Raw genomic sequence first — 22,603 nt, 5'->3', positions numbered from 1 at the left:
TGTCACGTGTCACATCATAATATCTCGTGTCACGCAATTTCAGGCACAAGCTTGAAGCAGCAACAAAACATCTGCTCGACGACAGGCATAATAGTAAACATCATGTGTACAGTGGTACAGTGGTACTGAACGAACCGTGGAAAATCAATTCAACAAAAATATGACGTGAACACGATACAGAATCAATACAACAGACAGGATACACGCACTCATCGATCAATATTATAGGATACGCAGAAATCAGATACTAGCCTCCTTCCTCTCAATCAATCAAGCGTGATCTTAAGTTGATCCAGAGGTATCGGCACAAAAGTATCCAAGTCGATCGACCGTGAGCGTAGCTCAGCCTCGCAGTGTGGCGGAACCAGGAGTCGGTTTAAGTCTGGTCGCACCGACAATTCTGTCATGAACTGGTCAGCGGCCATTGACATTCCAAACACTGCTGTCAATACCTTCTCGTGTAAAGTCGAATAAACGAGGAAATTCCTTCCCGTTCGGCATCCTTGCTCCCTCCACTCGTAGTTCGTCAAAGAATGGGTGCACCATGGCCTCTACTGCACTTAAACGTGCCCCCGGCGTATATTCCAGTAACTTCGCAACCAAATCAATCGCTTCCGGCGCAGTGCGTGGTCGGAATACCTGTTGTACGTAAGTACACGAGGCAACAACACCACAAAACTGCGGTGATACCTTGGAGAATGGGTGAGGCTTGATTTGAGGAAACTTGTGCTCCATGTAATTTGGATTCATCGTCTTAATTTGTTCTCGTGACGGCGTCCCAAGAACCTTGATGATCTCCACCAACTGATCGATGCCACTCTCCCCAGGGAACAGAGGTTGGCCTAGCATCAGCTCTGCCATCACACAACCCGTCGACCATATGTCTAGAACAGCGTTACTCCCTCCCACAAACAGTACAGAATAATATTGTTACCCACCAATGTTTGTTGTGTAGTTGGTAGCACCGAAAATAAGTTCAGGTGCTCTGTAGTACCTCGAGCAAATGTAACTAACATTTGGCTCTCCAGCGACGAGGATTTTTGCTGAGCCGAAATCGCACAAATTTAGAACGCCCGTAGCAGGGTTCAACAGGAGATTCTGAGGTTTAATATCGCGATGGCAGATGCCCACTGAGTGAATGTAGGCAAGTGACCGGAGAAGCTGATACATGTACAGCTTGATTTGAAGCATCGGCATAGGCTGCTTCAACTTTGTGTAATGACGGCTGGCGCGGTAAACGGTGTCTGGGACGTATTCAAGAACAAGATTGAGGTAAACTTCGTCCTTCTAAGAGTAAAGCTGAAATCAGCGCCAAGACGAGAAGTGGGCGAGATTTTTTCAAACCTTTTCTCCATTGGAGTAGAAGAAAGCTTTGAGGTCCACGACGTTTGGATGTGATACAAGTCTCATGATTTGTAGTTCACGATTCTATTCGCGCGATATCGATGATATCACACCAACAAAAACCGTTCCATCAGCATCATCTTGAAAAGCAGTCCACATCACGACCAGCGCAGAAGCGCAGGGTGACAAACAATAAGGATTACGTACCTTGAATCGTTTGTCCTGAAGGACTTTCTTGATGGCTATATCCTCTCTGTCCTTTGACTCTCCTACGAGTTTTGCCTGGTATACGACTCCAAAAGAGCCGTTTCCAATGACTTTACAATTTGTGTAGGCAATCTCCCTCTGTTCTGATGTTTTACCGTCTGTTGCGACGACCTTGACAACCTTGTGGGGATCGTCGATGGCTATTTGAGTGGAAATGTCATCAGATGAAGATGACATAGACATGATGGAGACAGAAGGAGGCAATGAATAAAAACGGGAAATGACGGGGAAAGAATGACAATTACAAAAGAGACATGGCGACCAAATTTGGATGTAGAAAAGTGTAGAGGTTGATTGAGAGAGCACGCACGAGATATCTTAACACCGTTTATTGGAACGTTGGATGCCATTTGTGAAAAAGAGCTGCTCCTCGCAAGAAATCGCACGTGTTCTTGGAAATCGGAAGGAGCAAGTGGCACGACTAGTAGCGAGCGCCTACTTGATGTTGGTGATGCGGCAGTACTAAAGCAATTGATGCAAACTCGCAGCTAAAAAAAATAGCAAAAGAGTAGGGGTACTAAAAGTTAGTGCTGGAAATGTTAACGAAGGCTTGTTGGGAGCTATATCGTTGATGGGAAGAAGAGAAGGTGAACGACCAGGAGAAAGGGTGACTTTAGATCCTGTGACCCCAATCATGCTCGACTGCCAAGCAGACGCAAACATCCACTTGAAGTTTAACGTTGTCTATTGATCACTACTTCAACATGGAAAGCTCAATTTTTTTGGATTCAAGTTCTGTAGATTAATATCGCTCGACTCTCATCAATATTATGTGCCATATCCTCTATAACTCGACCATTCGTGTTCGTTTCCCAGACTGAGCTGTTACGGCGGCTCTTAGGACCCTGCATACACAGCCCGACAGCCCGAATCTCAACCTTAGCGTCCCAAGGCGCTACTGAGAACCGCACTCAGATTTCTGCACTCCGGAAGCAGCTTTTGATGCCATCAATGCCTCCAGCGAATCCATTAAATTCACAGCATGGTGGCATTTGTGGCATCCTTTTCAGGGTATGTCAACTTGAGTTTTTATGCCAACTTGCGCTCCTCCGTTATGTTTGGACTCATCTTCGGTCTCACATTCCGAAGCATACAAATTAGGCAATTCAGGGGTCACTACATCGATGCTGTCCACGCGTGATAGGTCTGTGCGTCGACCAATGTCTCAGACCCCGTTATCGCAGCAGTGGCGCTGGCACATGACCGCGGACTGTATGTCACATGTGGTCCCGCTCACGGGTTCTACTTAACAAGGCTTTGTTTCCTGATAAGCCTGCCTGTCACGTAAGCTGGTCTGGACCTATAGTCTATTTCTTGATGAACCTGGCAGTACGTAACGTGGGTACTCCGCACAGCCCGTTTCATTCAAATACCGCGAGTTTTCCGCAGATATCAACCCACAAGATATGAAACACAAAGAGACGCTAAGTTAAAGTTCGCGGATGCGGTATTTAACTGCCATTATATTGATTTTTTAATCAAGGTATCGTTTCGTTGGTTCAATAATGTCGGCGTTCCACGATGGCTTCGATTTGCCAGGACTCCGTATCCTTCGCATGAACCTTGGTTGACTAGCCTCGGGATCACGGTGCGTACAAACCATCTCAGCGGACGTTAAAGTGGCTCATATTGAACATATCGATCATACAGTGATTCCTTGCAAAGTTCGCGTTGCTCAAAGGTAATAGGTCTCAGATTCAGAAAATGAAATCCTTTATTCAAGGATAGAAGCTCAAAGGCTCCACTTTTGATGCAATTTTTGGTGCATAAGTCTGCCCACTTTCATGATGTCAGAGTACCCTCAAGGTCATATTTTACACAAGGAAAACGGCAACGATCAACTTCAACTAAACATCCAATATGGTATTTGTTTGGTCAAACCCCCCGACCACTGCTGCTTGATAGACGCACTTTTCAAATGTTCTCACGGTCTGTTAGACCCGCTTTCGTTGGATGAAACCCATCTCTGAGACCTGCCTCTCCCTAGGGCCTCCCCCTCAACTTCCTAAGAGGTATAATAGTATCCTCGCAAGTCACCCTATGGATTCGTCCGTTATCATTAGGAGGGTAGGTCCTGGCGGTCTTAGAGGTCTTGCTGAGAGCCCCTTGTACGTTCAAGTACCAAGCTTCTCCCGCCGACACGAGTCGGTATGATGACCCTCTCGTATCCTCCCATCATTTGTGTTACTATTTATGTTATTCAATCGTTTGATGTTTATGTTTGGTGAGATCCCCATAGATTCAAGTTTTCCAATGCACGAAAATATCAAAGTCTGGCGGGTGTGATTATCCATATTCCTGCGGAAAATTCTTAGCGTTCTGGAGGATGTTCTGAACAAGACAAAAGCAGGCTATGCAGCCGCTATACTGGTACTTGACATTGACATGATAAAATATAGCAGCTACCAAATAGGGTTGTATCAAACTTGGGTATGAACGTTCCCGCTCACCGTGACTAAAGTGACCAAGTAAATCCGATGCAGGAGAGCTATCCCGAGTGTTGAAATCGCTCTCTGCGCGAACCTCACTGGATCCGGAAATATCTGGAGGTGGGAAACCACCAGGGTGGCGGGAATGACCGAAATCGTGTTGGTACAAGGCATCGCGGGGGGTGGAGAGAGTCGCGATCGACAATTGGAGTTACTTCAGGACCTCGCGATGACACACGTGGTAACATTGGTCGTGTAGGTGCAGAGGGTAGTGAGAATTACCACGGGAAGGATGACGGAGGTCATACTGAACATCATCCCGTGGGTCATACTGAACATCCGAGGGTCATGAATAGCACCACGAGGGTCGTGAACAGGCTCGCGAGGTTTGTATACGGATGGGCAATGCCGTCGGTCAGCATGACTCGAGCTCGACGGTGGATCAAACCACTCACAGTCTGTCAATGGATCGGATGATTTTGATCAGGCGTGAGGCTGTCAGGTAATGAATGAACAGACTTACGCCCTGACGATAGGACAGCGATTGCTCCGATGAGCAAGGTGGTAGGTCGATAGAGGATGGATACACTCACAAGCTGTTCGGTGTTGGTTCGGTGCCGTACAACTCAAGGAGGCTGCCAGGAGTGGCAGGGGGTAGTAGCCAAACAAATGCTATTTTCGTCAAGTTGATCACCGCCTTTCAACTTGGCCTGATCACTCAACCAAACTCTACCAAACTCCTCCGTCATCACATATTTCTCAACTCATCCGCAGTATACAGCCCAGTACCCGGCGTTACAGAAGGAAGTGATTCACGTGTAGGTTGCATCCCGATCTCCCACTATTCACGTGGACAGGTTGAGGCCTACATAACTTCCGATGATCGGACGACGGAACTTCAAGTCAGGTATACCTCCGTGGCGACCCTTCGTTCTACGTTCAACGCATCACCGTGATGCTAAGTCAGGGTATGTTTTTTTCGTGGCGATTCAACATTCAGATTCATCGAACAACCCTGATACGCAGTCACTGCTACAGGTGGTATTGAAAAACGCCCGGTTTTTCTCGGTCACTTCAAGCTCCGAGGGGCGCCTAGCCCCTATCGAGAGGCTCGCGGATAATCCTTGATGCCTTATCTTCGTTCCTATTACAGTGGGAATGTCGTATCATGAAACCGGGGGCTGTCGTGATCGATTTTCAAAATTTGTCCCTGCACAATCAGCTATGATACATCATGTAAGTAGGCAGGTTGGAAGGCTTTTCCATGTCGTCACAAATCAAATATAACTACATACTCCCCTGCCCATACTTACTTGGGCTTCAATGCAGGTAAGCTGCGTGATCGAAGAAATCGGTAAAAGTGAGGATTAACAGTCGGTTACTTTAGGCATACTGAAGAGACTCAAACACATCCGTCGAACTCCATTAAGCGAGAAAGCATGGCCAATCTTTTACCTCATTCATTCATTCAAGATGTACACGGCATTGTAACACCTCTGCACAACCTGCCCCCGCTAGTGTACAGCAAGGTGGGTTAAATGAATTAAAACGCGGCATTTTTATCGATGATAAAGTGATTAGATAATAGCTACGGTGCCATGCGAACGAGGATACCACCTCCTTCTAAACCTGATTGCTGTGTCGACCCGTAACTTGGCCGGCGTAGTCTGCACATGCGTGCATTCCTTGTGCGTGATGTAGGACGAGGCGAATTGTAATCCCGCATCGATTATGAGCGTCCATTGACTCTTTAAGGCAAACGATCGCCGTGCCTTGCCCGCTACTCCAGTCACACCATCCTCCGACCGACCTTTAATGAAACCTGGGCCGTTGAACACGGGGAATTTTACCCACGTGAAAAGTTGGGGTGCTCCAAATCATGGGTACTTAGTATTCTATCTGGCAAGCAGGCCCTCCACCGCGTTTTCAGAATTTCTGGCTTGTAGGCGCCTTTCCGTCTTTAAGAACGCGAGTGATTGGAGACAGCAAACATTCATACCACCTCTGTAACCATGGAAATCCCCGTAAGCTCTTTCTACGAGATCCCCGCTTCTTGAACTCATTGCCCTCTTCAGGATGTTTACGCGCCTCGTAATGAGGATGATGCTGAGTCGCAATCCGTGACCTCCGTCGCTCTGGATGACGGTGACCAACTTCCTTTTGAAAGGTTTGTCCTCAATCGATTGTCGTCGGGTTTCATCTCATGCTGTTTCTAACAGTTTCGACGATTCGTTCTGGCCATTGCCTGAGTATGAACACGATGACCCCTTGATTAACGGGCTGCAGACATATTTGCCGCAGCCTGCGTACGCACTGCCTGGCGAATACGCTGTTGGTGATTTAACGGGCTTCCCTGTGAACAGCCACCTTCATCAGAACTTCATGCGTAATGAGGACCATCATGCACTGTTATCATTCGGCAACGAATGGTTCCAGCACGAGTCCATTTCAGGGCTTGTTTTCCCCATCCATGACGCAGAAGGCAATCAACATGTCTATAGCTCATTTTCGCCGGCGAATAATGGACAAGGTCAGGTGTTCTAATTCAGAGCAGTGTATTGAGTCTAATGATAACTATTTTGCAGATTCCATGACCGTTTTGGAAGATACCCATGTCTCGAGTGCAGATGACCCCCACCATCCAGCCATTGTTGGTGGTGATGTGATGGACAACGGACCGGCGCCTCCTCTCACACCATCCGGTGGCCTTCGGTGTCAACACTATGTGCAAGGTCAACCCTGCGGGGTGCTGATCGAAGGCGGAGTCTCTGGCATCCTGGAGCACTTTGCTTGCAGGCACGTTCGGCCCCGCATTTCCGCGAGCGCAAGATCCGACCGCCCCTTGAAGTTTTGGATTTGTCGCTGGGGCGGCAGATGTGACACCCGCATTCGTAAGGGGGGCCTTAAGAGGCATGTTCTTGGCCACCTCGTCCGGTGGAAATGTTCTACTTGCCCGTTGACATACTCCCGAGATGATAGCGCGCGGAAACACGCCAAGGATTGTGGAAATGGCAGGATCTTCATGCAGGTGCGGTCGGAGGTTCGTTCACGACAGTTGTAGGAAGGGGGAAGAAATCCATATACAGCTCCCTCGGTATACTTATGAAGAGGAATTCTGGGAATTCTTCTGGTTTAAAGTTCCGGTTTATTTATAGCTCGAGCCCAGAGCCCATCAAGTCTTTGCATATGTGCGCGGATGCCTTGTACCTACTATACTTACGACGAATGTTCGAGTTGTTCGCTTCCTAATTCAAATCTGTATTGAGTCCTTTAGAAGCCCACAAATCCTTTCGATCGCGGCTAGTCATAGTGACATGCGACCTCAACTTAGCAGCAACATTAGATATACTAGAAGCCAGGACCCACAGTGCTTTGTTACTCACCGTGACAAGACCTATAACAGGCAGTCACGTTCGGGACACCGTGCACCTTGTTTTTCTACCCAAGGGACGAGTTCACTGGATCATTGCTCTTCCAGATCTACATCCCCATCATGATACTCGAAGGAACGTGTCCGTGCAGTGCGGCCGATCAAACACGTCGAATGGGCTGTCTCTATCACCAGTGAGGCATTGTTCATCCCTGAGTACAATAATTAAACTTCGAAAAAAAATCATGCATTTTTTCAAAACATATATCCGGGAAAGTATCTCTGTCTAGTGACTAATAGAGCCATTCATCGGTATTGATATAGGAACGTTGCTCTGATCTTCGAGCATCTCTTCATCTCGCAAATCAGGTATGTACGCACCATGACCGAATAGGGATTCCTCATGACATGAATGAGGAGTTTGGATGCACACCATGCGATTGAACGAGCCGTTGCATACTTGGAGACCGGAGGTTCCTGCAGCGATGACAAGTCACACCATACATCGAATGCTGCCAGGTCTTGATCGAGTACTTGACCCTCGAGTTACGTTTCGCCTCGTAAAAACTGCATGTTCGTCCTAGAATCATATATTGCTTTGTCATGGTTCGTGTGATCAAGGCGTCAACATGTTCCTCACCTTATTCGACAATCCAGTCGAGAAGTCGCAGTACAGATCGTTGAACGTTGCCTCTGTCGCAGGAAAAGGTAGGGATATTATGCCTCCTTAGTTATCCCGATCGAGAAACTACTCTTCCTCGCCCGCAAAATATCAGTTCGACTTCGTACGATGAACAGCTTTCACGATCACTGATAGCTGTATCAGCGAAACGTGACGTGCCACAGTGTTAGTATATGAAGTATAATAACACGGGGGTGCACGAAGTCCAGCAGCCGTGTGACGCTGACTGAGCGCGGTGGTTCTGGATGGTGCAGTAATAGGCCAACCGAAATCAATTCCAGTCGGCTATCTAAGTTGCATCTAGAGACTAGATGCCGCATGAGTGTGTTATAGGAGTGCTGCGATTGGAAGGAAGTGATAAGCGCCCCATAAAAATCAGACCATATCCCATTCAGGGGTCGAACGCGATGTGCATAGAAAAGAATCTGAGTCGCCTACGATTGTGGCCCAAACCGATTGGCACCCGCATGCCATGCTCCATACACGCCCTGTGACCGTCAGATCTCTGAGCCGAACGCACATACAATGATTGCGGCCTTCTGATAAAATGCCATTGATCCGACTTTCTGATGGCATAAAGTCATAAATCAGAAATGTTCGGAGAAGCTGTCGAACGTACCCTGGCAGACCCTGGGGTACCGTAAAAAAATTAGTAACAGAGCTGGGCGTGGCATAGGATAAACAAACTTAGTTCCACGTATGATAAGCCGGCAATACTTTCCCCTCTGGATGTACCAGAAAAACTGATGGCATTGCAACAACCAACACACGATTAAGATTACTTACGGTTACGTTTATGACGTGTCCCTTCAAAATGACTCGCGCGTGTGTAAGGCGTGAAGTGGGAGCCTATTCTCCAAACCTGCGTTTTTTGCCTCTGCCGAGATCGCTATCACTGCCACCTCTTCCGAAGCCACCTCTATCCGCATCACCGCCACCTCTGCCCCGTCCTCTCCACTGACTTCTCCATCTTCCACGGCTCATTCCCCTGGGCGTCCCTCTGCCTCTCCCACGCCCTCTTCCTCTCGCTATCTCACCCACTTCAATCACTTCTCCTAGCAATACTATTTCATCATCCAGTTCCATTGCCACACCCGAAAATTCTTCCTCATTCAAATCAGCAGCAATGGATATACGCATGAAGTCGTATGCGACGACGGCTTCGCCACCTCCCCACGCTTCACTCGCTTGCCGTTCAATTTCGGCGATGACGGCGAAACGGGAGTCGTGAGGATTTTTGAGTTGTTTAGGAGCTGGAAATCTGTGATAAATGAGGAAATGAGTAGCAAGGCAGGAAGTGGGCATGAAGATGACGTTTAAGTACATAAGCAAGTTAAATGAGATCAATCTCAGAGCATGTGGTGTACTTACCTGCTACCAATATGATTCAGAACGACTTTCTGAGCTCCAATTTGTTTCGCAAATGTACCCGCCATTACCGGAGTAGAGTGACCCCTCGCCGCAACCTTGCTATCCACTTCGTCTTTGGTTCGTCGTGCTGATGGGTCAATTTGTCGAGAAATGTACGCATCTGTCGCTTCATGAATGAGGAGTGATACGGGCGTAGTTGTAGAGGACTGTATAAGCGGGATAATCGGTGATGCATCGTATGTATCACCCAGAATGACAAGTTTGCGATGCGGAGGGTTAGGCTCATGGAAGACAAAACCTATGCAAGGGTCTGTGCGAATTTATTCAGCACTAGCGTATAAGCAAAGTTTAATTTTCCCACCCCGATGTAGTATCGGTCCTGCATCAACTACAACCTCGCCGTAATAACCTGTGCCACTTGTGACACCTTTCCAGAACCCGTCGTCATCACAAAGGAAATTCTGACCAGGGCACTCGCTCGGATGAAGCACAGCAGGATCGCATGAAGTGGGTGTGTCGGACGATGTTAGCAGTTCATGGACTACGTAGCGCTCTCCTGTGTGGGTGAGAGTCATGGTAAAGATTGAGCGAACAAATGTACGGAGGCCAGCAGGACCGTAAAGCTCTATCTGGGGCTTTTAAGGGGTTAGTCATGGATATCGTACAAAGCTTTATAACGCACAGGACCGTCTGAGGGTGGGAGGTCACCAGAGGGAGCTATCAGTGGCGGGTGGAGGACATGTCTGAGGAAAGTGATTATTCCCATTACATGGTCAGCTGAAATGACACTAGGGTGAAGATGAGAATTCTACAAATCCGATAAAACAAACCATGCATATGAGTGACAAATAACTTGGTCACTTTGAGCGCTTTAAGGACTGGGTCTCCTTGGCCGCGATGCTGCATCTGAAATTGTCGCGCCGTCCCTTCTGCACAATCGACCACTGATTATGGCTAGTTAATTAAGTCAAGTGCTAGAGAAATAAAGCGTACTCCATAGCGAGCCGTCGCCCATGACGTCTGCGACTAAGTAATATTGATGGTCTCTGTAAGATTGACATGAAATGTCACAAAGTGAAATTTCATACCAAGGCTAGAACAGTTGCGAGAAATGGAAGGGCCACCACCGCTGGAGGTGCCCAAGAAAGATATATTCATGTTTCGTGCCATGGCAGTTCAGAGCAAGATTTGCATCCGTAACCGTTCCTACATTCACGTAAAAGGCAAGTGAAGTTGAGAGATTGTGGCTGACTTTGGACTGACTCTTGTTTGCAATCGAACCGTCAGTGCTATCGCAAAGCTATCGCGCCTATTGCGCTCATTTACTATCGTTTTGTTATAACTCACTGTCGTTCATTCAAGCCACTGTCATTATGTTCATGGACCCTTCTGCTCGTGTGCCTCACGTCTTCGTTATACCCCCCGAAGAAGAGCACTCGCAAAATCCTCCTTGGTGTTGTTTTGACGCAGACCTGCCTCCAGAAAATAGCAGATCCATCGAGGTGTCCTCTGCTAACCAGCCCGACATCTTATTCGATGTACCATTCTTGTTGCACGAGCCGAACCCACTCCCTCCTTCCATCATGAGCAGCCTAGTGCAAGCCCGGTGGTTGTCCCACAGTCCAGGAGCTCTACATCTAGCAGTAGGAGCGAGAAGCATCAGCACCCACATCATATCATCATCTCTTCCATGCACAATAATGATCTCATTCGCATTGCCCAGCATGATGTGCGAGATGACTCGGACGTGATCGAGGTCGTCAAGCTCAAACGTCCAAAGGACAATAAATCCAATCACACAGATCACGTCCCACCATCGTTGTCTAACCAACAGCCACAGTTAAAACGCTCAAAGACCTTCCGCGCTCGTGCATCCCGTGCTTTCCAATCCATAAAGAATGTCTCTCTCCCCCGTGGCAAGCAAAACGACTCCAAACCACATGTCAAGGACCTTTGGACATCCACTGAAAGCATGCCAGGCATCTTCAGAGGCGTTTTGCATTCCAGAGAGGATGTGTCACCAACGGCGAGTCGCAAGCTTTCGAGCCTCTTCCAGAAACAACCGTTTGGCTCCTCACCGGAGGGAATCCTCTCGAGCTCGACGACAACGTCATTGCCTTATCTCAAGGGCTCTGACACCACTCCTTCCATCGATGAGATCCGGCCCTCGTATGAGTTCATCGAGCGCCCCCTCACTCCCTGTGCACCCACGTACGACCATAGTCTTCGTCGTCCAGTGTCTTCAGCCGACTTTCAGCGAGCTCGTTCATCCGGGTTCAAGTCCAGCAAGGATTTGAAGCGACCTGTCTCATCACGGGATATTCAACGTCCAGAGAAAGACTTGCGTCCTGTATCTTCGGATGATTTCCAGCAAGACGAGCGCCCGACGTCACCCAGCCCCCCTTCCACCCAAAGATCACGCAAACGCTTTTCCGTTAATGAGCTGCACCGCCTTTTCTCCTTCTCTCCAGAACCTCCCTCTTCTTCCACAGTTCCTTCCACATCCACATCCGCGTCGACCTCGAGTACACACTCTTATCCCGATGTTCCATACGCCGCGGTGCATTTTGTTGATGATGATTACGGAAGGGAGATCGAGGGCAAGTATGGTTGCAGTCTCGACCTGCTTCATGGTGACGACGAGTTGCCCTCGCCCTCACGACCAAGGGATATTAGTTTTGAGTTGCGGCTTGACAGCTTGCACTTTGACTCGCTTTCATTCAACGCTGAGGACTTTGATGTGAGCATGAACTTGGGAACCTCAGGGTTAGGTATTCCACAACGGTGATATCCGCTTTTCATATGTTGTGAATATAACAATTGTTGCGGTTTTTCTGTGGAACACATACATATGATTCGTAGGCTGGGCCTCGTCGCGGCAGGTTTCATTGTCCATTGCATATTTATCTGTGCTTTATTTCACGACCTGTACGATGCCTCTCCACATTTATAACTCAACCATCCCTCTATATATGCCGACCTTGAATATTCTCCTATATTGCTGGACTCATAAGTATCAAAATGTCCTTATTCATCATTACTCGCTTTCCTGCTTATACATGGAATGTGACCGTGATGTGACACGTGACAATAATACAATTACACGACACCGTCCGACTGAGAATTTGTTCGCAAAGAACTTGTCCGGCTTCCACCACATCAATGCTCCAGCTTCAGAGAGCAACGCAAAAAGTACGAAACTTTGCCTTCCGACTTCTGCACTACTTACTGTCATTGTAGAACGTTGCACGGAGGTTGCATAAAGCAACTATCCGGCTCGGCGCGTGGAACTCTCACCGGGGGCTTGCTACGCCCTCAGGTCCATATGACGCCGTCGTTATTGGTGGAGGTAAGTTGCAGCAATTCAAAATGAATTGAAACTGATGAGTACCAAATTCACAGGTCCTGGTGGATATGTCGCAGCAATCAAGGCTGCTCAGCTCGGATTGAAGGTATTATTCGGATAACGGAACATGGACAAGCATTGACGATTACCTAGACTGCATGTATAGAGAAGCGTGGCAGCCTTGGAGGCACTTGTCTTAACGTCGGTTGCATACCTTCAAAAGCCATGTTGAACAACTCTCATATCTACCACCAAACGAAACATGACCTCCAAAAGCGTGGTATTGATGGTGTGCACAGTCTTGCGCGCATATTTCTTGACTCATTGCTCACGATGAAATCAGTTACTGGCGTTTCCCTCAACCTGCCCCAGATGCTGCAGGCCAAGGAGCAATCCGTCGTTGGCCTCACCAAGGGTATTGAGATGCTCTTTAAGCAGAACAAAGTCGACTACATCAAGGGTAGTGCATCATTTGTATCTGCAACGCGTATCGCGGTTCAGCTCAATGATGGCGGGTCGACCGAGGTGGAGGCGAAGAACGTAATCATTGCCACCGGTTCCGAGGTCGCACCTTTCCCGGGCGGTGCTATTGAGATTGACGAGAAGCAAATCGTCAGCTCAACTGGTGCCCTTGAATTGCAGAAGGTACCTGAGAAGATGGTCGTCATCGGTGGTGGTATCATTGGCCTCGAAATGGGCAGCGTATGGAGTCGCTTGGGCGCAGAGGTGACCGTTGTCGAGTTCTTGGGCACAATTGGAGGCGCCGGTATTGATGAGGAGGTTGCGTGAGTCTACGCGAAATCAGAATGCAACTCTCAAGCTCACGGTTCCAACAGCAAGCAATTCCAGAAAATTCTCACCAAGCAGGGTATCAAGTTCAAACTCAACACTAAGGTCCTTTCTGCAGACAAGCAAGGCGGGAATGTCGTCATCCAGACTGAGTCTGCCAAGGGTGACAAGCAAGAAACGGTAGGTGGCGATTTGTGCGCTAGTCTAATTTGTTACCAATGGTTTATTACAGCTCGAAGCAGATGTTGTCCTCGTTGCTGTTGGCCGTCGTCCATATACTGAGGGCCTCAACCTTGAGGCTGTCGGTATCGAGAAAGACAACAAGGGCCGCATTGTCATTGACGACCAGTTCAACACATCAGTGAAGAACATCAAGTGCATTGGTGACGTAACTTTCGGACCTATGCTTGCTCACAAGGCTGAGGAGGAAGGTGAGCCCCATCGGGGCTGTATTATGGCTCAGAACTGACAAAAAGGAAGGCATTGCTGCTGTTGAAGTACATCAACGCAGGGCATGGCCACGTCAACTACAACGGCATCCCTTCTGTTGTCTACACTCACCCTGAAGTAGCATGGGTAGGAAAGACTGAGCAGGAACTTAAAGCCGCTGGTGTAAAATACAATATCGGCAAATTCCCCTTCGCTGCAAACTCACGTGCCAAGACCAACCAAGACAGCGAGGGCTTTGTAAAGTTCATCAGTGAGAAGGAGACGGACCGCATTCTAGGTGTCCACATCATTGGTAAGCCTGGTAAATTGGAGCTTTATCCTACTATACTGATTATGGTATTCTTTTCTAGGCCCTAATGCCGGCGAGATGGTCTCAGAAGCTGTTCTGGCTATGGAATACGGTGCAAGCTCCGAGGATATTGCACGGACAACGCATGCTCACGTACGCACTTTGTCATATCTTTTAAACCTGTGATACTAATATACATTCTTCGACAGCCCACCCTGAGCGAGGCATTCAAGGAAGCAGCAATGGCTGCCTATGGGAAAGCCATTCACTTCTAGATTGCGATATCTTTACCTTTGTTGTCGTGGTCTGATGATGTGTTGCACGCCACCTACTAGTAATGGCATTTGATAATAGAACGACGGTTCCACATGAGTGATGGATACATTTATGTTATGAAATCACAAGCAGTCACCCACTTGCGGGTTGTGATGGGCAATTCGTTGTAAAAATGCTAGCTAGCTCGTCGACAAATTCGTGTAGAATATCGACGTCACGGTCCAAGTTTTGGCGAGGTTTGCAGTCCAAAGAAGTGGCAAAAAATGACTATCTAACGCAGGAAGTGTCTGTTGTGGAATGAGCAGGAGTAACTACCAGGCAAGGCACGGCAGTGAAGCTCGAAGCGAGCACGTTGCCAGAACGGTTGCCGTGAATTTGGGGGTCACACGGGAGTCACTGCAAAGCCGAACGGAGTTAGGACCGTCAACTTTCTACAGTGAAATTGCAAAAAGGACCGTCGTCAAATTCTGTGTCAGCGGCGTAGTCAGCCCTGCAGGAACGTCAACTTTAAGTATCGTTTGTTAGTGTATCACGTCGCGGACCTCATTTGATCCTTCAATCTTCCGGTGGAACATTTTGACCACGTACTGACATTTGCATTGGCATGTGCAGATATCTAGTACAGTGCTAAGTCTGGTTGTAACTTGTAAAGCGGGGAGCCCTACTGCAGTGGCAGTCAATATTAATGTGAGCAACGATCAATTCAATAGGAGTATGTGACTACAACTACTAAGTATTTATCGTAGTATGAGCGAACGAATTTCAGGAAGGGAGATTCTGTATGCGCATCGCGGATACGGACTCATTTACCTGGGACCCAGAAGGAACGACTATATTCTATAAAGGTCTGCCTAGGGTAAACTACACGGGCACGGTGATCGGGCCTAGTGATGGTCTAAACTGGGTGTTCGAGTGACTGGCATATCTCTATCCAGGCCTCTGTCAAATAGACCCATTTAATCCACCGTGTCACTGTATCTACAACTTGAAGAGTACCACCTTTACCAATCTTTTGCTTCAATTACACACCGACTTGGTGGAAGTCCGGAGTTCAATCTTTATGCAGTACTCGCGCGTAAAGACCCAAAAGAGTCAAGGTTCCGTATCGTTCTCTCGCTGATTACTAGCTGCTAAACGAACTTCCAGCCTGCTATCAGTGAACCAATGATGACACGCCAGCACCCACCCAGCTGCAGCGCCTCCTAGCACTGATGCGTCCGACAAAGGTATACCTTACATCCGGCATGTGCGATAGCGGTGAGGGGTATTAAATGCGCTTTCGTTAAGGTCTGTCCTATCCATCTTCCGCTCTTCTAATCGGTCATGCTACTGCTCGACAATACGCAGCTCTTCCTTGATATTGCGGCTTGTCTCGTGGTGGTAGTAGTGATTGCTCGGACTTCTCGTCCTAGATCAAAGCATGGCCTTCCTCTCCCACCTTCCCCTCCTAATTGGAGACTTATGGGACACTTCCTTCCCCCTCGCAAGTAAGAATTCTCATCCGCTGTTGTTTTTGAATGCTAATCATGTTCTATCTGTGGTCAGCTCATTTCTCACTGTAGCGAAATGGATTGACGAGTACGGTCCTCTAATTACCATTCGTACAGGAACTGAGAAAGTCGTTATTATCGGCCGCTACAAAGTCAGTCCCTTCATGCTGAGTTGTCATATCCAAGCTCAACATTCTGCTACAGGCCGCGGTGGACATTATGGAGAAGCGGGGCGGAGTACTGGCTGATCGTCCTTCCATGAGTGCTGGACAAATGCTAACCGGTGGATTGACCATCGCTTTTGCACGCGTCGGGGACAGATTTCGTCGGATGCGTAGGTTCGTAGTCTGTGTACCGTGACAGAGAAGCCCCTATCTGACATTGCAACGTGATCCAGAGCACTTCATACGCATCTCAAGCCTAAGGCAGCTGAGGCGTATCAGCCTCAGCAGATGTCATTCGCGAAGAACACGGTCCTTAACATTCTTGATGACCCATCCAACTTCCAGAACCACGTGATAAGGTAAGCGCTTTCCTAGGCCTGGAGTATATTGCTTTTACTTACGGGTATTTTGAAGTTATGCTGTGACGACGGTTTTGACAGTGGCATATGGGAAGGCTACACCCACGTCTGCGGCTGATCCCGAAGTTAGATCGGTTCGTCAGCTCATGAGTGTATTTCGGACAGTCCTGCGCCCTGGCGCTTACTGGGTGGACACGATCCCTTGGCTCAGATACATTCCTTGGTACGGCAGAAAATTTACAAAGGAGTTTGAGAGCAACCGGAAACTCTTCGCCAGTCAGATGAACCGATTGAAACAACAATTAGTACGCATCTCTGATTTGCCGGTCTTCGCACGTTGTCTCAACTGTCCCCACAGCAGAGCAATGTGGACGTCGGTCCTTCGTTCGGGAGATATTTGCTAGAAAATGAACATCTCCTTGGCTTATCAGAGTTGGAGATGCATTTTCTTTCTGGCACCTTTTTTGCAGCTGGCAGCGATTCGGTGGGGCCTGGTTTATCGTTTCCGATGATACATGGCTGATATCAAGTGTTAGTCTGCTGCAGCGATATGCACGGTCCTAATGGCAGCTGCATGTTTTCCCGAGGAGCAAGCTAAAGTCCAGGCTGAGTTTGACGAGGTCGTTGGAAGGCACCGAGGTAGGTTCGTAGCATTCTATTGCGGTCCTGTTGATTCAATGATTTCTCCACCAAAGCACCGACCTTCGCTGACCAACAATCTCTTCCTCTGCTATTGGCCTTCATCTCCGAGGCTTTGAGATGGAGACCGCTGGGTCCCAATGGTGGGTATCTTTATTGTCGGTCCCATGCCTGAAGTTCACGTCATTCACACTACAGGGTTTCCTCACCGAACAACTAAAGACGTGATTTGGGCAAGTGCTCTTTGAATAATTTGTCGCGTGAAGGATAATCTGATATCCACTCTGCAGGAAAACTATTGCATTCCCGCCGGGACTACGGTAGTCGGTAGCCATTGGTAAATATCGTGCTTCAGATAGCGAAGGTCTTAACAACTACTTCATCAGGGCCATCTCGCGAGATTCAGAAGTTTACCCTGATCCTGACGTGTTCAAGCCTCAGCGTTGGATTGATGACCAAGGTCACTTGAGAGACGATCTCGCATTTTTTGTCTATGGGTTTGGTCGGCGGTGAGCGGTGCCTCTTTCGGGATACATTCCATTTGACTGTCCTTCATTCCAGCGTATGCCCCGGTCTACACCTGGCGAACAGGTGAAGATATTCTTTCATGTACATAATCCTCCGAGCTCATTTCGACCGGTACAGATCAGTGTGGATAAACTCGGTTCTTATTTTTTGGGCCTTCCGGCTCACTCTAGATCCTACGAAGCCGTTGGATGACGTGGGTTTCATGCGTGTGGCGATGCCACATGTCTCTTGCCCTATTGTGTTTACACCGAGGGTTCCAGACGCGGAGCTCAGGCGCATCATGCATATTTATCCCGAGGTCGAATGACAAGCCTCTACGCCTGTGACATCGCCACTGAAGAGAAGATGAAGAATCGGAACGAATTACCAATATCCCTCTATGCCTCACAGTATGATATTTCAATTTTCAGCACGGTCCAAAGTCTGCGTTGTGTAAATATATGTCGTTATGTAAATGTCGTTGATCGCATGCAAGTCTATCACATTCCTACAGAAGGAACCAGACACGTACCTTTGAAAGTTGCCTTGAGCAATGAAGAAGCGAAGAGACTTCAGTTAGATCATTACAACCGGATGACCTCGAGGCGGACCACTCAGAAGATCTCTAATGTTTTATTCAGCGAATTTCAAAGCGTACTTATACTTACTCCAACAACTTCGCACGCTGAAATATGATTGTAGGGACTGGGGTCCCTGTGCAAAACTCATGAACAATTGGACTCATCCGCGTTACATATCACACGTCTTACATTTACACTGTTGTGGAAGTCGGAAAGTCATTTATGGCTTGATGACTCACTATTGTGCGTCTGGCGAATCTCAGGTAATAAAAGTTCTCACATGTGCTCCACAGCGTCGTTGCACCACGCGCAGAGCTATCCATCATACCATATAGATTTTTCGGTCCAGCTGATTCTGCTGATGGTATATACAAGATACACACCTCTATATAGAGGATCTTTTCACCTAGGGCTAGGGTTTGATTCAGTATTTCTCTGCGAGGACTGTTACATAAGAGGCAGAAATTAGACAATTTCGTGGCCAAGGTAGAGGGTAAACGCTTACTGAGCGTGATCAGCGATGTCCAACCAGTGAAAGGATGGCTGCGATATGAACAATCAGCGCCAGAAGTAAATGATTACAGATAGAACACGAACCTCCTCCGTCCCTCTCCAGTAAGGGCATCGTACTGCTCCCATACATATCCTGTTCTTTGATATTCCTATGACAAGATGAGCAACGCCCGAAGCCGCTTTCGAGGGAGACTTACCTTGAACACATTATTCACCACATTTTTCCTCAGCTCTTCATACATCTCCCTGGCCTTCTCCTGGAACGGTCCCTCCTCACGCGCATACGTGTTATGCAACGCGCCAAGCACCATATAATTTATCTGCACCCATATTGGACCTTTCCAATAGTTCTCCCCCTGCCCGAACTCGGGATGACTCTTGCTCAGACTGCGGATACCATACTCCGACCAGAGTTGTTCGGGATCACGCAGCATGTCAAGGATGGGCCCAAGGTGTGGGGAGTCCGGCGGAAGCAGCGAGAGCATGAAGGGAAAGAGTGAAACATAACCCGCATGACAGATATGGGTCGATTCATCTAGTAGAGATGATGGGTATTCAAACGACACACAGGAGGGGAAGAGCTCACCATCTGAGTCAATCCCAACGTCACAGTACATCTCGTTTTCCTCGTCCCAATGCAGATCTGTATCAGTCGACAATAAATCAATGCCTCTTGAAAACCCGGAAATTTGTCACCATCAATATTGTTTATTATAGCCAACTCAATCTCAGCAAAACTTGCGGCATCCTCTTCTTCGTCAATGAACTGTGCAAAGTCCTTCATTGTTCGGGTGAAGAAGCCCATCCAGCTGATTAGATCTAAATGAAGCTCCCCTGCATGCGGCGGACCTCTCGGATAATCATCCATTCCGCTCGTCAAAACATGTGCTTCAGAACGTCCTCGCCAACGGTACCCTTCCGCACGTGACCGCGCCCGACGGCCGTATTGCTTGATCTGCCCACGCTGCGTCCGGCGGAACCATTCATAGTGCCGCTTCAAGGGCTTGTACATGTCGCGCAGGATAGACTGCACCGCCGCACGATCGAGGGCCGCGGTGGACTCGGGATTGCCGGCAAGGGGCATTTGTCCACCCATGTCATAGTCCATCCCAAGATCTGCAGCGGAAGGTCCATCATGCGCAGCGTTGAATTGTTTGATAATGGCTGTCACCGCCATCGTCAGAGTGGGAGGGTTTGCGAAAGTAGGCACTTGGGTCTGGAATTGTGCGGGGACTCGGCTGCGCGCCTCCTCGCCAAGGATCTGTTCACGTGCGACCCAGCCATTGTCATCGATGAGCTTAATCCAGTCCTTCAGAATTTCGAGACTACAAGTGGTCAGATATCGAGATATATGACAAATAGCTGTCTTTATATACCTAAGCTCTGGGTCCCATGCGCCTATGTGTAAAAGGTGGAAGCCTTCATCCCTGTAAAAGTAAATGAATGAATTTGACTTGAACAATTGTTTGATTACCAGTAAAACCCTCTCGGGAAGAAGCTGCGGCTAGGCGTAGCAGTTAACAGAGCACGTGGTTCAGTCAACCGTGCGCCGTTCTGTCCATCATCTTCGTCGTCGATCTCATCATCTTGGTCCCATTCATACGCGAATCCTTTGTCGACGATGGACGTGCCGTAGAAGTAGCCGATACCACCGAAGAGGTTGGAGGTGATCGCCTTGCTAAAAGACTTCAAACGTGTAACATCATTGGCTGCGTATGATGATGGGATTGGGAATGTCTCCTCAAAGCGACTGTCGAAGGACGCTACGATAGCCGCAATGCCTTTATCAATGGTGCTTGCTGTGGTGGGAATTTAGTGTTCATTTAAATAGAAAGTACTTTGGACCAGACCATCAAACGCCTGGTTCGCACTGGCACTCTCGAAGAAAACATCAAACTGAAACTCTCCCTCAAAGGATTTCTGAACAGCAAAAAGATTGCTTGCAGTGAGAATATCATCAGGAAGCTGCAGGATAAATGAAGGATCAGGCGCTTGTTCTGCAGCGCGGTATTTCTCGACAATCGGACTTGCACGGTCAACGATGCTCTGTATGATGTAATCTGATGTCCTGTGCTGTCACGGAATGATACAATCTCGGAGAGAGAAATGACTTGCCTTTCGCGGTCCAAAGTTGCCCCGGTGGCAGGCGCAAGCCTACTAGATGAGTTTTTCCCAACCGTTCCTCGAAAACCTCAGAGTGCGGGCCAGTAGTAACAGCCTCGTTATCGGGCGCTGCACAGGATGAGGCGACGTTCCATGTCACATAATAGCAGGGCGAACATACCGTCGACTATGCGGATAGTAAAATCACCGAGGTCAGGCGTAGTGCCGGAGAATTCTACGGGTCCGTCGATTCCCTTGTGATTCAATTAACTCAATTGGCCATGCGTGCACTTTGTTTAGGACTTACATTCTCGCTCTCATCGGTGACCATATCCAGCCCGCCTAGTCCTTCTAGGCCGAGATAAAATATAGTGGAAATTCTAGATGATACACTGTTCGGGAGTATTAATAGGCTGTGCCTCGAGTATGGAACGTCATGATAGAAAGCGCACTGGGATTGATAGGTGTTCCTTTGATACGTGCAACCCAACCACCACCATGGGAGCCACCAGGCACCTTCAAAAGCTCGGTGGTAATTTCCACATTGTTCTGGCTGTCCTGCAGTATTTGTACACCGCCCTGGCGTGGGTCGAAATGCGTCCAGGTGTAGCTGTCAAGGCCATCGCCCTGGTCACATGCGTGGCGAGCCTCTGATGAAGTATTTAGTTGATATGCTGTAGTTGTATACTTAGGTCACATACTGGCTATAGACTGATAGTTCTGAGTGCCAAACCACACAAGACCAGTCATAAGGGATTGGGGTAATCTTGGCCGGAGGCCGAAGTACAAGTTGGGTCTGTAAGCTCCCCATAGCAGGTTTTCTGTGTTGTTAACAAAATTTGAGTATACCAATGGCAGCAGTGTCAAGAGCAGCCATAGAATCCGCATTGAGGCGAAACTACCGTGACGGTTGAGTTACAGTATCAATGAAAGTCATACTAAGTAAACGTGAATGTCACGTGCCAAAAAATTACGTGGAGCTTTACAGAATCACCGCTATATAGCACTGTATACCGCTCACCTCCTCACCGTAGCTACATAGCTATAATAGTACAAACTCATGGAATGACCGAAAATTCTGAGTTCAGCGGAGTCTCAAGTCAACTTCCACCGAATGGATCATCTGATAATTATAGAGTTTTGCTGCTTCAACTTGGTTACCCTCCTCAATTATTCCGGAACTTACAGTGCTCTCTGCATCTTGTGTCATACAGGAAGCTGTGTATTTCATAGCCTGCTAGAGAGATAGATGCGCAGCGGCTTCATTCTAAGACCCCTGCGACCTTCATTGTTCAAGGTGCATCATTTTCCTATCACTTGTCATTCGTTTGAATATTCATCTACATATAGGCTGCTACATGTACTGCACTTGAGCTACCCACTAGCAACCTACTAATTATTCTAGGAGACTGGATGCGACGTGATACTGCATCGTATTTGGTTCAGATCCTCCAATAGTAAGTTCGTTCCTTACCACTGCCTCCAGGCCCAATGCGCTTGGATAAATACAGCAACTTCACACGCCAACCTACCAATGAATAAATCAATAAGGTTTCATGAATCATATTAATCCCCTATATATACAGTGGCATCAAAGGAGACCCGCGTCCATATCTATATCCTAACACAACCTC

General features: G+C 48.1%; 8 protein-coding genes across 8 annotated transcripts; 5 read left to right on the top strand and 3 right to left on the bottom strand.

The window, feature by feature from the left end:
* Positions 1–9: 9 nt before the first annotated feature.
* DFJ58DRAFT_804195 (kinase-like domain-containing protein) lies at positions 10–2,263 on the bottom strand. Its single transcript, XM_041391009.1, has 7 exons — positions 1,922–2,263; positions 1,552–1,751; positions 1,345–1,428; positions 939–1,287; positions 691–884; positions 453–639; positions 10–400 (listed from the first exon to the last, which is right to left on the bottom strand). The coding sequence occupies exons 1-7, from the start codon at positions 1,959–1,961 to the stop codon at positions 267–269; spliced, it is 1,188 nt and encodes a 395-aa protein (XP_041240394.1). The 5' UTR covers positions 1,962–2,263; the 3' UTR covers positions 10–266.
* A 72-nt stretch (positions 2,264–2,335) lies between these two features.
* On the top strand, positions 2,336–5,411 carry DFJ58DRAFT_915925 (uncharacterized protein; the record flags this gene model as incomplete). Its single annotated transcript, XM_041395455.1, has 14 exons — positions 2,336–2,622; positions 2,756–2,823; positions 3,001–3,058; positions 3,095–3,199; positions 3,277–3,292; positions 3,406–3,540; positions 3,599–3,719; positions 3,927–4,041; positions 4,161–4,361; positions 4,397–4,426; positions 4,577–4,858; positions 4,948–5,008; positions 5,194–5,276; positions 5,370–5,411. Exons 1-14 carry the CDS (start codon positions 2,554–2,556, stop codon positions 5,409–5,411), a joined length of 1,386 nt encoding a protein of 461 aa, XP_041240393.1. The 5' UTR covers positions 2,336–2,553.
* A 297-nt stretch (positions 5,412–5,708) lies between these two features.
* Positions 5,709–7,306, top strand: DFJ58DRAFT_36474 (uncharacterized protein). Its single transcript, XM_041380044.1, has 4 exons — positions 5,709–6,064; positions 6,116–6,207; positions 6,260–6,570; positions 6,626–7,306. Exons 1-4 carry the CDS (start codon positions 6,053–6,055, stop codon positions 7,099–7,101), a joined length of 891 nt encoding a protein of 296 aa, XP_041240392.1. The 5' UTR covers positions 5,709–6,052; the 3' UTR covers positions 7,102–7,306.
* Positions 7,307–8,734: 1,428 nt separating this feature from the next.
* DFJ58DRAFT_804172 (beta-lactamase-like protein) lies at positions 8,735–10,656 on the bottom strand. Its single transcript, XM_041391008.1, has 7 exons — positions 10,552–10,656; positions 10,457–10,489; positions 10,294–10,407; positions 10,146–10,240; positions 9,825–10,098; positions 9,464–9,773; positions 8,735–9,353 (listed from the first exon to the last, which is right to left on the bottom strand). Exons 1-7 carry the CDS (start codon positions 10,631–10,633, stop codon positions 8,942–8,944), a joined length of 1,320 nt encoding a protein of 439 aa, XP_041240391.1. The 5' UTR covers positions 10,634–10,656; the 3' UTR covers positions 8,735–8,941.
* Positions 10,657–10,727: 71 nt separating this feature from the next.
* On the top strand, positions 10,728–12,465 carry DFJ58DRAFT_804170 (uncharacterized protein). Its single transcript, XM_041391007.1, is given in 3 exon segments — positions 10,728–10,751; positions 10,763–11,001; positions 11,055–12,465. 2 exon segments carry the CDS (start codon positions 10,837–10,839, stop codon positions 12,249–12,251), a joined length of 1,362 nt encoding a protein of 453 aa, XP_041240390.1. The 5' UTR covers positions 10,728–10,751; positions 10,763–10,836; the 3' UTR covers positions 12,252–12,465.
* A 102-nt stretch (positions 12,466–12,567) lies between these two features.
* Positions 12,568–14,993, top strand: DFJ58DRAFT_804168 (uncharacterized protein). The gene is made up of 10 exons (XM_041391006.1): positions 12,568–12,655; positions 12,704–12,812; positions 12,866–12,915; positions 12,963–13,098; positions 13,153–13,594; positions 13,646–13,778; positions 13,831–14,029; positions 14,110–14,340; positions 14,399–14,490; positions 14,547–14,993. The coding sequence occupies exons 1-10, from the start codon at positions 12,626–12,628 to the stop codon at positions 14,610–14,612; spliced, it is 1,488 nt and encodes a 495-aa protein (XP_041240389.1). The 5' UTR covers positions 12,568–12,625; the 3' UTR covers positions 14,613–14,993.
* Positions 14,994–15,936: 943 nt separating this feature from the next.
* DFJ58DRAFT_717753 (cytochrome P450) lies at positions 15,937–18,100 on the top strand (the record flags this gene model as incomplete). The annotated part of the gene is made up of 13 exons (XM_041384397.1): positions 15,937–16,100; positions 16,159–16,255; positions 16,308–16,441; positions 16,501–16,626; positions 16,682–16,931; positions 16,985–17,110; positions 17,163–17,265; positions 17,322–17,408; positions 17,464–17,498; positions 17,556–17,602; positions 17,652–17,774; positions 17,827–17,856; positions 17,911–18,100. The coding sequence occupies 13 exons, from the start codon at positions 15,937–15,939 to the stop codon at positions 18,098–18,100; spliced, it is 1,512 nt and encodes a 503-aa protein (XP_041240388.1).
* A 569-nt stretch (positions 18,101–18,669) lies between these two features.
* Positions 18,670–21,990, bottom strand: DFJ58DRAFT_804159 (glycoside hydrolase). The gene is made up of 14 exons (XM_041391005.1): positions 21,671–21,990; positions 21,403–21,619; positions 21,277–21,361; positions 21,151–21,223; positions 20,982–21,098; positions 20,717–20,926; positions 20,341–20,665; positions 20,243–20,293; positions 19,563–20,191; positions 19,453–19,509; positions 19,064–19,401; positions 18,951–19,015; positions 18,859–18,896; positions 18,670–18,797 (listed from the first exon to the last, which is right to left on the bottom strand). Exons 1-14 carry the CDS (start codon positions 21,855–21,857, stop codon positions 18,778–18,780), a joined length of 2,412 nt encoding a protein of 803 aa, XP_041240387.1. The 5' UTR covers positions 21,858–21,990; the 3' UTR covers positions 18,670–18,777.
* Positions 21,991–22,603: the final 613 nt, after the last annotated feature.

The sequence above is a fragment of the Suillus subalutaceus genome (genome assembly GCF_016647625.1).
Source record: "Suillus subalutaceus strain FC151 chromosome Unknown DFJ58scaffold_107, whole genome shotgun sequence".
NCBI classification, from domain to species: Eukaryota; Fungi; Basidiomycota; class Agaricomycetes; order Boletales; family Suillaceae; genus Suillus; species Suillus subalutaceus.
The sequence above is the reverse complement of the archived record's forward strand: the minus strand, read 5'-3'. Positions and strand labels throughout refer to the sequence as shown.

What these genes read in the sequence shown, in the direction of transcription:
- DFJ58DRAFT_804195 (XM_041391009.1), bottom strand. Translation starts at nt 1,961, where the DNA reads ATGGCATCCAACGTTCCAATAAACGGTGTTAAGATATCTC. An exon ending in TCTACTCCAATGGAGAAAAG is followed by an intron (nt 1,288 to 1,344) that starts GTTTGAAAAAAT and finishes CTTTACTCTTAG; the next exon opens with AAGGACGAAGTTTACCTCAA. An exon ending in AGCCTCACCCATTCTCCAAG is followed by an intron (nt 640 to 690) that starts GTATCACCGCAG and finishes TACGTACAACAG; the next exon opens with GTATTCCGACCACGCACTGC.
- DFJ58DRAFT_36474 (XM_041380044.1), top strand. An exon ending in GACCAACTTCCTTTTGAAAG is followed by an intron (nt 6,208 to 6,259) that starts GTTTGTCCTCAA and finishes TGTTTCTAACAG; the next exon opens with TTTCGACGATTCGTTCTGGC. An exon ending in GCCGGCGAATAATGGACAAG is followed by an intron (nt 6,571 to 6,625) that starts GTCAGGTGTTCT and finishes ACTATTTTGCAG; the next exon opens with ATTCCATGACCGTTTTGGAA.
- DFJ58DRAFT_804172 (XM_041391008.1), bottom strand. Translation starts at nt 10,633, where the DNA reads ATGGCACGAAACATGAATATATCTTTCTTGGGCACCTCCAGCGGTGGT. An exon ending in ATTTGTCACTCATATGCATG is followed by an intron (nt 10,241 to 10,293) that starts GTTTGTTTTATC and finishes GTGTCATTTCAG; the next exon opens with CTGACCATGTAATGGGAATA. An exon ending in AGGACCGATACTACATCGGG is followed by an intron (nt 9,774 to 9,824) that starts GTGGGAAAATTA and finishes AAATTCGCACAG; the next exon opens with ACCCTTGCATAGGTTTTGTC.
- DFJ58DRAFT_804170 (XM_041391007.1), top strand. Translation starts at nt 10,837, where the DNA reads ATGTTCATGGACCCTTCTGCTCGTGTGCCTCACGTCTTCGTTATACCC. An exon ending in AGCCCGACATCTTATTCGAT is followed by an intron (nt 11,002 to 11,054) that starts GTACCATTCTTG and finishes CATCATGAGCAG; the next exon opens with CCTAGTGCAAGCCCGGTGGT.
- DFJ58DRAFT_804168 (XM_041391006.1), top strand. Translation starts at nt 12,626, where the DNA reads ATGCTCCAGCTTCAGAGAGCAACGCAAAAA. An exon ending in CCAAAAGCGTGGTATTGATG is followed by an intron (nt 13,099 to 13,152) that starts GTGTGCACAGTC and finishes CGATGAAATCAG; the next exon opens with TTACTGGCGTTTCCCTCAAC. An exon ending in GGTATTGATGAGGAGGTTGC is followed by an intron (nt 13,595 to 13,645) that starts GTGAGTCTACGC and finishes CGGTTCCAACAG; the next exon opens with CAAGCAATTCCAGAAAATTC.
- DFJ58DRAFT_804159 (XM_041391005.1), bottom strand. Translation starts at nt 21,857, where the DNA reads ATGCGGATTCTATGGCTGCTCTTGACACTGCTGCCATTGGTATACTCA. An exon ending in AGTGCGCTTTCTATCATGAC is followed by an intron (nt 21,362 to 21,402) that starts GTTCCATACTCG and finishes ACTCCCGAACAG; the next exon opens with TGTATCATCTAGAATTTCCA. An exon ending in TCACCGATGAGAGCGAGAAT is followed by an intron (nt 21,224 to 21,276) that starts GTAAGTCCTAAA and finishes TTGAATCACAAG; the next exon opens with GGAATCGACGGACCCGTAGA.